Source organism: Rhinoderma darwinii, chromosome 5, assembly GCF_050947455.1.
Source record: "Rhinoderma darwinii isolate aRhiDar2 chromosome 5, aRhiDar2.hap1, whole genome shotgun sequence".
Lineage (NCBI taxonomy): Eukaryota > Metazoa > Chordata > Amphibia > Anura > Rhinodermatidae > Rhinoderma > Rhinoderma darwinii.
In genome coordinates, this window is record NC_134691.1 from 27297077 (window position 1) to 27309535 (window position 12459).

At 45.2% G+C, this 12459-nt stretch overlaps 1 protein-coding gene across 1 annotated transcript in view; it reads left to right on the forward strand.

The window, feature by feature from the left end:
- The window catches only part of MRPL13 (mitochondrial ribosomal protein L13), a 50301-nt gene that overhangs the window by 33882 nt on the left and 3960 nt on the right, over positions 1–12459 (forward strand). Inside the window, exons 6-7 of the mRNA XM_075825780.1 lie at positions 410–496; positions 3566–3687. Coding sequence (XP_075681895.1) covers positions 410–496; positions 3566–3687 — 209 coding nt within the window. The remainder of the gene's footprint in view (positions 1–409; positions 497–3565; positions 3688–12459) is intronic.

Below are 12459 nucleotides of genomic sequence, written 5' to 3' on the forward strand. Positions count from 1 at the left end.
TTTCCAGTAGAGGGCCCCCTTTTATGACCTCCTATTGCCCTAATAGGACATATTCAGGGCTTGTTCTAATGGAACGGCTTTTTTAATTTTGTTTTTCGATCCCAGTAGTAACAATAGATGTTTTTTGAGACTTTCAGAAAAACTTCCCAACCACCTTACCGGTAACCTGGCAGTGGTTGGGCATCATGGCGTTGACGCAGTTGTCGCATGATTTCCCTACAGATGCCCAGTTAGTGGTCATACATATTGTAATGTGTCGCATGATTTCCAAGCTGTTTTTGTGTAAAGCAGGATATCCATATGGAAGTGCAGTCAGCGATGGGATCTCCGAGGCCGTCAGCGGTAGAATGAACGGGCTGTGATGTTATTTGTATACTGCCCAGCTCACTATTTTTTAATTTTTTTTCAGATTGTTAGATTGGCTGTGTACGGGATGTTGCCAAAAAACCTTCACCGGAGAACGATGATGCAGAGGCTTCATTTATTTCCTGAAGAGGTGAGTCCTATGTAGGTTCTGTTTTTTTTGTTTTTTTAACTTTTCTTAATATTGTCTGTAGAACCCATATCCCTTGTGGATGGACAGTTTAGTGGCTCAGCATTGCAGCCTCGGTGAAATAAATGACAGGATTTATATCGTTGATTCATTGACAAGCCATGTTTTTACCCAGGTACAATTAAAGGGATTTATTTGCTTTCGTTTTAAGTCAAAGTTGTCGCGTGGCGCTTAAAGGGGTAATGTGGGGTCCAAAAAGTATTAGCGGCATAGTCACTGCAGTATGTGATACACTCGCTAATATACATTCCGGTCCCCCGTCGCACTGATTATGAGATTTTAACAGATTTTTATAGCGCTGCCGGGGGACCGGAAATCTAGTTGCACAGCCTTCTTTGATGATGATACGACTCTGTCATGTGACCGGCCCCGCTGTATTCTATGTACAAGCAGTAGCAGCAGTACAGCGAGAACATAGAGTACAGCGGGGCCGGTCACATGACACACAGTTGTATCGTTATCATAGAAGACTGTGCAACTAGACTTCCGGTCCACCGGCAGCGCTATAAAAATCTATAAATATCTCATAATCCGCTTAATGGGGCCCGGAATGTATATTAGCGGGTGTACTCTCATACTGCAGTGACTACTCTGATAATAATTTTTTGGTCCCCACATAACCCCTTTAAGACTAAAGAATTTTTGTAGAAGATCTACCACTTTTTTTTTTTCGGCCTATGAAATGACTATAGAACTAGGGTTGCACGAAATTTCATCCTGTTCAATATATTTTGGCCAATAGGAGGACGAACCTGTCCATGTAATATAATGCCCTTACCTAGGGCGGCATATTGAGGTGACTAATCCGCTTCAAGGTGAATGACCATAGCATCATTTTTTTTTATTTTTTTTTAATCTAAATAGGTTGAAAATTCTGTTCTGATTTATTACTTAGGCCCTGTTCACACAAAGGAGTTTTTGTGGCGGATTCCTCCGCAAAATTCTGCCTTCTATTCATTTCAAAGGGAGGCGGACGCTTCTTTTTCCTGTTCGCTGATGTTTTTCAGTTGGCGGACAATAAAAACGTGCTGCCCGATCTTCAGACCCAAACCTCCCATTGAAGTAAATGGGAATAGGAATCTTCCTAATTCTGTGGTGGGTTTTGCGGTGGCACCCGCCAAGCAAAATCCACCGTGCAAACTTGGCATAAGGTCAGGTTCCCACGTAGCATAAACGCTGCGGAACTTCCTCAACGGAATTGTGTGTGGAAACTCTGCAGTATTTAGAGTAGCCGCAAAGTGGATGAGATTTAGAAAATCTCATGCCCGCACTGCGGAAACGTTAATAAATTGACCTGCGGTGCGGAATTTAATTCCGCAGCATGTCAATTTATGCTGCGTTTTTCGTCCTGAGGTTTATAACACTTCTTTTTTCTGCCTCAGGATCCCCAACCCTGTTCCCCGATTCCGCCGCAAAATTCCACTTCCCATTCATTTCAATGGGAGTCGGACGCTTCTTTTTCCTTCCCGCTAGTTGAAAAAGAAGCGTCCTGCCCGATTCAGGCGGATTCTGCCCGAACCTCCCATTGAAGTTAATGGGAGGAGGAATCTTCCTGCCAATGGCCGGAATAATTCGGCAGTGGATTTTGCGGCGGCACTCGCCACGTAAAATCCGCCATGTGAACGGACAGTAGTTTTTTGCTTTGGTGGACTCGAGCCGTCAATGTATTACAAGGACAGCCGTTCATCTGAATACCCACCATATAAGGCCCTGTTCACACTGAGTTTTTTTGCAGGCAGGAAATTCTGCCTCGAAAAATCAGCTGGTTTTTTTTTTCAGCGGTTTTGCACCACGGACGGTTTTTTTTGTGGCGTTTTCTACCTCTTTCTTCAATAGGCAAAAGAAAAAACACGTCAAAAACCGCTGCAGGCGTTTGTGCCATTTTTTTTCCCGTCTCCCATTGATTTCAATGGGGTTTTTGAGTCGGAATGTGCATGTCGCTTCTTTTTCCCGCGAGTGTTTTTTTCTGGTCGCGGGGAAAAAAAACACCTCCCTCTCCCATTAAAATCAATTGGAGGCAATTTCGGATGTTTTAGCTGCGGTTTCCGCGGCAAAAAAAACTCTGTGTGAACAGGGCCAAATGCTGCATGCCGCCGCAGAGGACATATCTGACTGGTCGTCGTTTTTCCCTGGCAAAATATTCTCCTATCCACTGCATAGATGCTGAATGATACATTTGTTGGGGGTCCGACCACCGCAACTCCCGCTGATCGCTAGAACCATGGCCACAATTGCAGCCAGGAGGAGTTTGTATGGAGCGGTGGTCCGGCAGCTTATATGGAATAGATCACTTCTCTATGGAAGTTGTGCAGCAGTAATACGTCCTCCCTGCCCCCATATCATTATATAACGAGACATAACAAGTCCCCCGTGTGCAAAGGGTTAAAAACAAATGAATGAGAGCAAAGAAAATCCTGAAATCCCCGGACGTGCCTCGTCTTGTTCTGCTGTGAACCTTGCTCTAGTCACAGCTAATCCCACCTGGGCTTCATCCCCCTCCCCCTTAACAATTAATCATTAGCGCAGACCCTTCAGGACCTTCAGTGTCTTATATTGCGACCGTTCTTTAGGTACTTTGGGATACACGGCGACATGCGCGGTGCAGGTACCTGCAGCAGTGACTCGCGCAATAAAAGATGCATGAAATTGTACACTCAAAAGGGATTTTCGTTGTATGTTTTTTTTTTTTTTTTTAATTCAATTTTTCACGATAAATTACATGAAAAATTATATTTAGATGGGAGTTTTATGTTCATCTATGGAAAAAGTTTCCAACTTTAAAAAAAAAAAGCAAATATTATGCTGCATGTCCGTCTCACCCCTGTCCAACTCAATGGGTAAAATGGCCGGGATCAGCGTTCTCTCCGTATAGCGGGATGTTGGCGGTGCATTACGCGAGCGCGGCTCCTGTGCCATAGCACCGTGCAGGGGTTGAAGAGACAATAGTGAGGGTTGTAGTTGGATCCGTGGATGATCACTATAATCCATGACTTGTATGATTGTATTTTGCAGGATATTCCAGAAGAAATCTTGAAGAATCTTGTTACGGAACTTAAACAGCCGAGAATCATTCCCAGGAGGCTGAACGAATACTCGCGGGAGGAGGTTGAGGCTTTCCCTAAACTCTGGATCCCGTAAGTATCATTTCATATCAGTTTCCTAATTATAAAGACAAAAACTTTCGAATATACTATGTGTGTCAATGTTTTCAATATCTCTGCTAGCTGGCAGTGTATGAAAACATTTTTGTTTAGGTTTTGTTCACATTACCGTCAAGGCTTCCATAGCCAACGGAGCAATGACCGGTCTGACCGCTAAATAGATCCCATTAGCGGCAAGATTACTATGACGGGACTGGAAGAGACTCTGTGAATGGAACCCTACATCCACAGTCTGGAAATGGGCCCTGACCTAATACTGTTCACACCTGAGCGTTTGCTACAATTGTATCCAGTCTACACAATTCTATGTGAGCTATATACATCAGCAGCTGCTGCACACATCTCTCTCCTGTCCTGATAGTTTGCTACAATGTATCAGTGCAGGTAAAATGTATCGGCCTGGAGTCTTATCTGTTTAGCTGACAGATTTGCGTAGATGTAATATAATTGTAACACACCCTCATCTGTGAGAAGTTTTGCTTACTACTATTGACAGCAAACAGAGATCTTGACAATGGTGAGCAGTTGAAACACAAAGGGGGAGATTTAATAAGCTAAATGCGCACAATTTGCTCCAAAAAACTGGTGGACATGCCTTGCGCCGGGTTGGTTATGTGTTTTAGGGTCCATTCTCGCGTTACGGTTGAGGTGCGGTTAGAACTTCATTGAAAAACCGCATGCATTTTTTACCGCGTTTTGATACGTTTTTCAGTCCAGTTGCGTTTTTTTGTTACAACCACATCGAAAAACCCAGCAAATAAAAGCGGTAAAAACGCTGCGGTTTTCGAATGCGGTTCTAAACGCACCTCTTAGACGCTGTTTTCGCCTCACCATACAGTTTTGAAAAGTGTCTAGAAATGGGGTGTGAGTTTGCTAAAGCGCTGTGCCGCTCTGTTACCGATCGGCTTTTCCCGGAAAGCCGTGCGAGCGACGTACAATCTCATAGACTTTCTAATAAACCCGTACAATGCTCAGAGGAAAGCTGATCAGAAACCAAGCGTCACAGCGTTCACCCGGGCGCTTCTGACGCTTCGTTTTAGCGATTGGTGGGGGTCTCCGTGCTCGAAACCCCACCGATCAAAACTTCTGCAATGTCCCTATGACCTGTCAAAAGTTTTTTAAAAGTCTAGTTACCCTTTCAGTAATCAATAAAGAGGTGGCTAAAGGAAGAGAAAGGTGTCTAGCAGGATGGACCAATAAAGCGGGCACCACTGTAAAAAATTTGGCGCGTCTTCTGCCCGTCTGGTCTAGTTTTATACCGTAATAATAAATCCGCCAGACATATTAGAAAGTTGCAGAAGTTTTCATTCTACAATGATCTAACTTTATTCACATAAAACCCGAACAATCCCTTACATAAAACCTTGTGTTGACCTCTTGGTCAGAGCGTCCGCCTGTAAATGTAGATTTGTATGTATTGGTTTAGGCAGCGCTAAGCTGGTCCCTTTATGTCCCGGAGCTGTGGTTTTTTGTTCTGGCTCATTGCAAATGATCTCCGAGGTATTTAACTTTCCTGAAAAGTCTCCAACATGCGCGGCTCAGGATCACATTGTGAGGATAATCCAATGTAATAAATGCAGTTTATTCCCCTCTATTGTCTATTGTCCCGGATTCCGGTCTCCGTTAGATCTCTTTATATTCTTACGTTTATGCCGCTCTTTTACTTCGGAGCTCTGGGGGTTAAAATATAAATGTGCCGAGCAGAATATCCTCAATAGAAATGAATTTCAGCCCCTTTTTAATGGTCCTAAAAGTTTTTCAATGTACGTCGGGTAGTTGAGCGATGAAAGAAAGAATGCTTTGAAGTGAGATGGAAACGACTGGGGCTTCACGTGCTGCGGACGCTGGGGTTACGCCTCCCGCCGTCTCGCCGTACTGTGAAGAAAGCGGGTTACTCCATAGTCAAGAGGAAAGCATTGTCAGCCCCTTAATGGACTATTAGTCAAGCTGGCGCTGCAGACCGTACGTTCCGATTCATTAGCCGGTCACGGGAAGGTTCGGTGCGGTCTGCAGCCTGATTTGGGATGTTTAGATGTGGTGTTATATTGGATTTCTAGTCTTAATGTAAGACCCATTGGTTTTCCGATGATGAACTTTTGATTTATTATATATCCACTGCGTTGCCCACCCATCGCAACCATGTGCGTCACTCTCCATGAAACTCTATAGGAAATACAGGACACCCCATTCTCACAGTTCTCAGGTCCCAGTGGTTGGAAACCCTATAATCCGATTTTTAGGATCAGGTTTACGGCATGGCTTGTTCTGCATGATAGTGGGCATCCAACCACAGGACCCCCAACCATTAACTTAATAAAAGGGGCTGCAGTGCTGATGTCTCTTCGGTCGGTTTAGTCAGACCCCCATCAAATTCACATACACTGTAAAGGATCTGCCAGGCACAACTTCTGTGTATACGCCCATAGGTAATCAGTCTGCACCTGAGTCTATGTCTCTGAGACTGACTCCATCTTCCACCACTCAGGATGGCAGGCTTAGGAGTGGGAGAGCCTATCGCAGCCTGGCCAGACGGAGCTTGCTCCCGCCCTCTGTCTATTTATACCTGCCTTTCCTGTTCCTCCTTTGCTTGTGATTCTTCTCGTGTGGTTTCCTGGCCCTGCTGCAGCTTCTACTATTTGATCCTGCTCCATACTGACCCTGGCTTACTGACTACTCTCCTGCTCTGCGTTTGGTACCTCGTTCACTCCTGGTTTGACTCGGCTCGTTCACCACTCTGCTGCTCACGGTGTTGCCGTGAGCAACTGCCCCATTTCCCTTAGCCTTGTGTACCCTTGTCTGTTTGTCTCGTGCACTTACTGAGCGTAGGGACCGCCGCCCAGTTGTACCCCGTCGCCTAGGGCGGGTCGTTGCAAGTAGGCAGGGACAGAGTGGCGGGTAGATTAGGGCTCACTTGTCCGTTTCCCTACCCCCACCATTACATACACTTTATGGACAAATTATTGGGACACCTCCACGTTACAGCTACAGGAGCTTTTATAACATCCAATTCTACATCCATAGACATTAATATGGAGTTGGTTCCCACTTTGCAGTAAAACTTTTCCCACTGTTCTGGGGGTTTTCTACAAGATTTTGGAGCGTCTGTGGGAATTTTCGCCCATTCATCCAGAAGAACATTTGTGAGGTCTGACACTGATGTTGGGGGAGGGAGTCTGGCTCATATTCTCTGTTCTAGTTCATCCCAAAGGTATTGGATGGGGTTGAGGTCAGGACTGTGCGGCCAGTCAAGTTCTTCCACCCCAAACTCCCCCAACCAACCACCTCATGTCTTTATGGACTTTCCTTTGTGCACTGGGACGCAGTCATGCTGCAATAGAAAAGGGACAAACCCCAAACTGTTCCCACAAAGTTGGAAGCTACAATTGTCCACAATATCTTGTTATGCTGAAGTATTCCGATTTCCCTTTACTTGAACTAAGGAGCCGACCCCTGAAAAACACCCCCATAGCGTTACCCCTCCTCCACCAGACTTTACAGCAGGCACAATGCAGTCCGGCAGGGAACGTTCTCCTGGAATTCACCAAACCCAGACTCGTCCATCAGAGGCTGTATTCACACGAGCGTCGCGCATCTCAGATGTGAAAAACGGCAGTTTTTCATGTCCAAGGTGCATCCGTGCTCAGCGCTGCGGGACGCGATATTACGCATCCCCCATAGACTAGAGTCTATGGAGTGAAGCGTGAAAAGATAGGACATGTCCTATTTTCTCACGGACCCTTCACACGCTCCGTTGAAACAACCGCCGCATGAACGGCCACATTGGATTGTATATATTGTTTCAACGGCCGTCACACGGACATTTAACACGTTCCTGTAATTATGGCCAGATAGAGAAGCGTGATTCATCACTGGAACTCAGCGATCTCTTTACAACGACCCGTTCTATCACAAATGTGTGTAAAGGCGACTGCGTGGCGAGTCCTGGATGTTATACACCCGTGGTAATGGGACTGAACGAAACGCCTAAATTCAATGATAAGAGGGGTGTCCCAATACTTTTGTCCATATAGTGCAAAATCACTTGCACTTTTGCAACAATTTTTTTTTTTTTATTGTTCCAATGCATCTAAAAAAAATATTAAGCAACTCTGCAAAAAGTTTTATTAAAAATATTGTATTTTATTTGTGTATACAGCTCCGACGCGGACCTATATACTTTTGTTATTTTTTTTCGAGTTCCATTTACCACCTCCCCCCCCCCCCTTCTGCAAGTTGCAGAGACTGAATGAAGAGGTGGCACTTATCCATAGAAGTCTAGACATCTGAGCGAACATCTCCATTCAGTCTTGGATGCGGTGACCGTGACTTGTAGATGGACGGCCGGGGGACCTCACCTATCAGCCCCAGGGCACATTATATAAAAGAGACCCTGCATTGAAGCAAACCATTTCATCATGATGATCCCGCACTGTACAGATATACAGAGGTCTATAGGATGTTGTGATGAAATGTTCTGCAACATCCCAGACACCTTCCAGCCCCCATATTAAAAATTCCCAGACTTTCTAATAAACCGCGGTCATGTCCCAGGCAGCCGGTCATGTCCCAGGCAGCCGCAGCTTTCAAGTTCTTTTATGGGATTTCCTTACACTCCCCAGAACGGCTTCTGTGCATAATCCATTATATGTGTCTGTGAATGGGACCTGCCAGGAACCCTGAAGATAATAAGAAGCTTCTCCGACAATCAAAAAAACGAAGATCAAAATATGACGTGAGAGAACGGTCCAGGGGGGAATCTGAACATGGATGTGAGGGGATTGCCTGTCATTTGTGTAGGAGAACCCGAATTGTCATTTCCATTCCCAAATGTTTCCCTAAGTGATTTTACAGCAGTAAATTATAGAGGACGATGCTCCGGTGCGTCTGGATTATAAGGGGAGAGGTACCGGCTGGGTCTGATGTCTGCTGCCCAGACACTTTGAAGTCCCCCTCCCCCTTTTCAAAACGTCAATTAGGTAATGACCCTGAACCAGATGTAGTAGCTGAAATTATTATTATTATAATATTGTGTATTCGCCTCTGGCAGTATATTTCACGGAATATAAAGGTATTTGCTGTACCGTATCCCGACTTTGAAATGAACGGTCGGAAAAACACAAAATTTATTCTAGGGGCAGCAGTATGTGTCAGGTAATGGAAGTGAAAAATGATGGTGTATCCAGCACTCGGTATAGAAGTTAAATGGTTTATTAGGTCATATTAAAACAAAAGATTAAAAAAATTCCCGGGACCACGCTTACGCGTTTCAGACCGCTGGGGTCCTTCGTCATAGCTTGGTGTTCCACTAGTGAATTCACATATTTATACCATATATTATAAGTCACCTGACTTATTGCCCCATGGCAATAATGCTCTAGGCTATGTCATCTCCCCTCGCCTGTAAACAGTGTCACGTTTAACGTCCACCCCAGCCCGGTTCCGGGCTGGTCTTCTACATGACAGTATGACAGGCTGCTCCCAACGTGTCATGAGAATGGAACTAGATTAACAAGTCGTCTTTCAAGATGATGGTGGCTGTGTCTGATCTTGTCTTGATTTACTGTTGAGTGAGAGGACTTCAGACTCCAACATCTTCTTGTGCTCCGCAACCCTCAACATACCATCTGCATACTGTTTTGTAGAGAATAGTTGACGGGGTGGTCTCGTGAAGACCACCTCTGATCATATCCCCTATTAGGACATGTGGACGTCATAAATGGCATTCCCCTTTGGGACCTCCTCTAAGCTAAAACGGAGAGCCACTCTGGTGTACTCGAGACATCCATGTTTCACGTGGATGGCCTTTCATCTGAATGGCCACCATGTAATGCTACATTTGTCTGGCTGGCCGTGGTTTTCCCCCAGCAAAATCAGTTTTTTTAGGGAAATTTTTTTGGGGAGGGAGGTTTCGGGAGGTTGCGTGTGGTGAGATTTTAAAGGTTTATTACCGTCTAATAAAGTGATGTCATCACTTTCTGCTCGGTAGCGGTCCAACGTCTGGGACCCACTGGAATCCCTGAAATTAAGAGGTGCGGCCACGCCGCAGTACCCTGCACAGCTGGCGGACAGGATCGGTGCTGTGGAAGGAAAACTTTGAAGGGACACTGCGCTAAAGCAGCGCTGCAACCCCTTCATTCTTTGGAACGGTGGGGATCCCAGAGGTCAGACCCCCGGCTGCCCCGGTAAACTGTCACAATGCAAGGGCTGATGGTGTGGTAACAAAGAAAGACCCCTCCCTTTGTTGGTGCCACAATTAATATTGTTCATGGCATCTCAGGAATTAAATGGCGGTGAAAACCGTTTTCTCCGATCCCGGATGTCGCGGTGGGGCTTCAGCTCTCCATCATCATCATCATCACCCACCACACAATCATCTCACCACTGTGCCTGTGTGATTACAGCACCGTATTTAAAACTAAATGACGGACTCAACTCTGCTGCATCTGTATGTCGCATATTGGACCGACTCATACTCTGATCAGTAAAACTAAAAAATCGTGCGCTGAGTGACGGCTCCTGCTAAGTGGTCACGTGATCCAGTACAAATAAACCAATGGTGCAGGAGCCTGTCCAAAACAGATAATCACTGGGGCGATCTCGGGTGAGGCCGACTGTTATGTTAAAGTACATCTGTGATTTGGGAGGTTCTGAGGTCAGAAAGAAAATAAAGATTTTGGTTTGTTGTTCAGACTGGTCGTAAACTCGGGAAAGGGTCAAGTGCTAAAAGTTTCTAATATAAAAAAAAATAAGTTTTTTTTTTTTTCTTTTTGTTGGTTCCCTCACAAAAAAAATAAAGAAAAGTTAAAAAGGATCCGTCACCTCTCCTGACATGACTGTTTTAGTAAAGAATTGTATTCCCCATGAAATAACAATTCGGGATCATCATCCACGTTGTGCTGTTCCTCTGTTCTTTCTTTTAGAAATGTATGAATGGATTGACAGCTGGGTGTTACCAGTTGGAGGGGGGGGGGGTGTCCCTACACAGACCAAAGCTGACGAAGTGAGACTGTGTAGGGCGTACCCTATTGACAAGGCGGATGGTAACACCCCGTTATCAGTTTATATATACATTTCTTGGAGGAACAACAGAGGAACGCCACAAAGCAGGGTTATAAGAAAATAATACAGTTAGGAGAATGCAAGTAGTTACTAAAATGGACATGTCAGGAGAGGTGACCGGTCCTCTTTAATCTAGAAGTCCTATCTAGATGGTGCCAATGAAAACGGTAACTCGTTCTGCAAAAATCAAGCCTTCATACAGCTACATTGGCGGAAAAAGTTGTGGCTCTTGGAATGCAGCGATGACCAAAACAAAAAGAAATTGCTACATCCAATATAAGCCGTATCCTGAGGGTCAGTTCACACGTTGAGTAAATACTGCGGTTTTTCCACAATGGAATTAGTTGCGGAAAATCCTCAGCAGATACAGCATCAGCAACGTGGATGAGATAGATCAGATCTCCACACGCTGCGTAAATACGGAGTGGGAAAAACGCTCAGAATTTGACCTGCAATGCAGAATTTTATTCCGCAGCATGTCAATTGTATTTGCGTAAATGGTGCTTATTTGTTGCGCTATTTCCCCATTGAATTCAATTGGAAAGTAAATCCCGCAAAAAAAAAAAAAAAAAGCAGTTTTTGCGGCGGGTTCACAGCAATTCCGTTTCAGAAAACGCAACTCTGGGAAAAAAAACAACTTATACTTACCCAGGAGTCTGTGTTTCTTCCTCCAAGCCGGCCTCCTGGGATGATGCTTCATCCCATTTGACTGTGGCAGCCAATCACAGGCTGCAGCAGTCTCCTTGGATGAAATGTCGTCCCTAGCAGGCCGGTAAGAGCTGCAGTTTTCCAGAGCGGACATTCTAGGTGAAAAACTGCACCAATTCCATGCGGCGACACAAGACGGATACGCTGCGTGCTATTATGCTGCGTATCCGCCCCGTGTGAACACAGCCTTAAAACGTTAGTCCCATCTAAGATATTTGTGGCATATCCATGTGATCTGCGTCTGTCAGTGACCTCTCCATTCTCCCGGATACGGGTTGAGGGTCAGGGGACCCCCATACTCGACATAGGTGTGCCTGCCAGAGCTGGGTCCCTCCTCTATCAGATATTTATGGTATATCCTGTGGATATGCCATAAGTGTCTTAGATGGAAATAGACCTTTAAGGGGTTAATCAGAGGACTTTTGTTATTGAGCAAGAAGAATTGAAGGGGAAGCAGCGCTCCTACAGTTGATCGACGGGGTCCTGGTAGTTGGCCCCCGACCCATCAGGGACTGGACAACCCCTTTAAGTGCACTTGCCCACGACCGATGTGCCACTCGGGCCGTTTTTAATGCACTTTAGCGAGTGAATCGGGTCCATGAAAACTGACCCGGTTCTCCGATCCGATCAAAGATAGGACATGCGCTATCTTTGCACGGATCACTGACAGGACTCGGGTGGCGCGCACGTAATTTTTTCCTTAAAATACATCCCATCAGTAATACGGATCTGTTATACCGACAACCTACTGAGCAACATGATCTGTAATATGTCCAGATTGCGGATCCGTATTATGCACATTTACAAGTACAAATATAGTTTTTTCATTGTGGTCTCCTCTGACCTGAGAAATCCAAAAATAATCCTTCTTAAAAAGTTTGTTGTGTCTTTATTTGCTGTACAGGTGAATGGAATCTATTGTTCCCTGTTATCTGCCATTTGGAGGCTAGCGCTAGGAAGGTCATTTACTTAAATAGG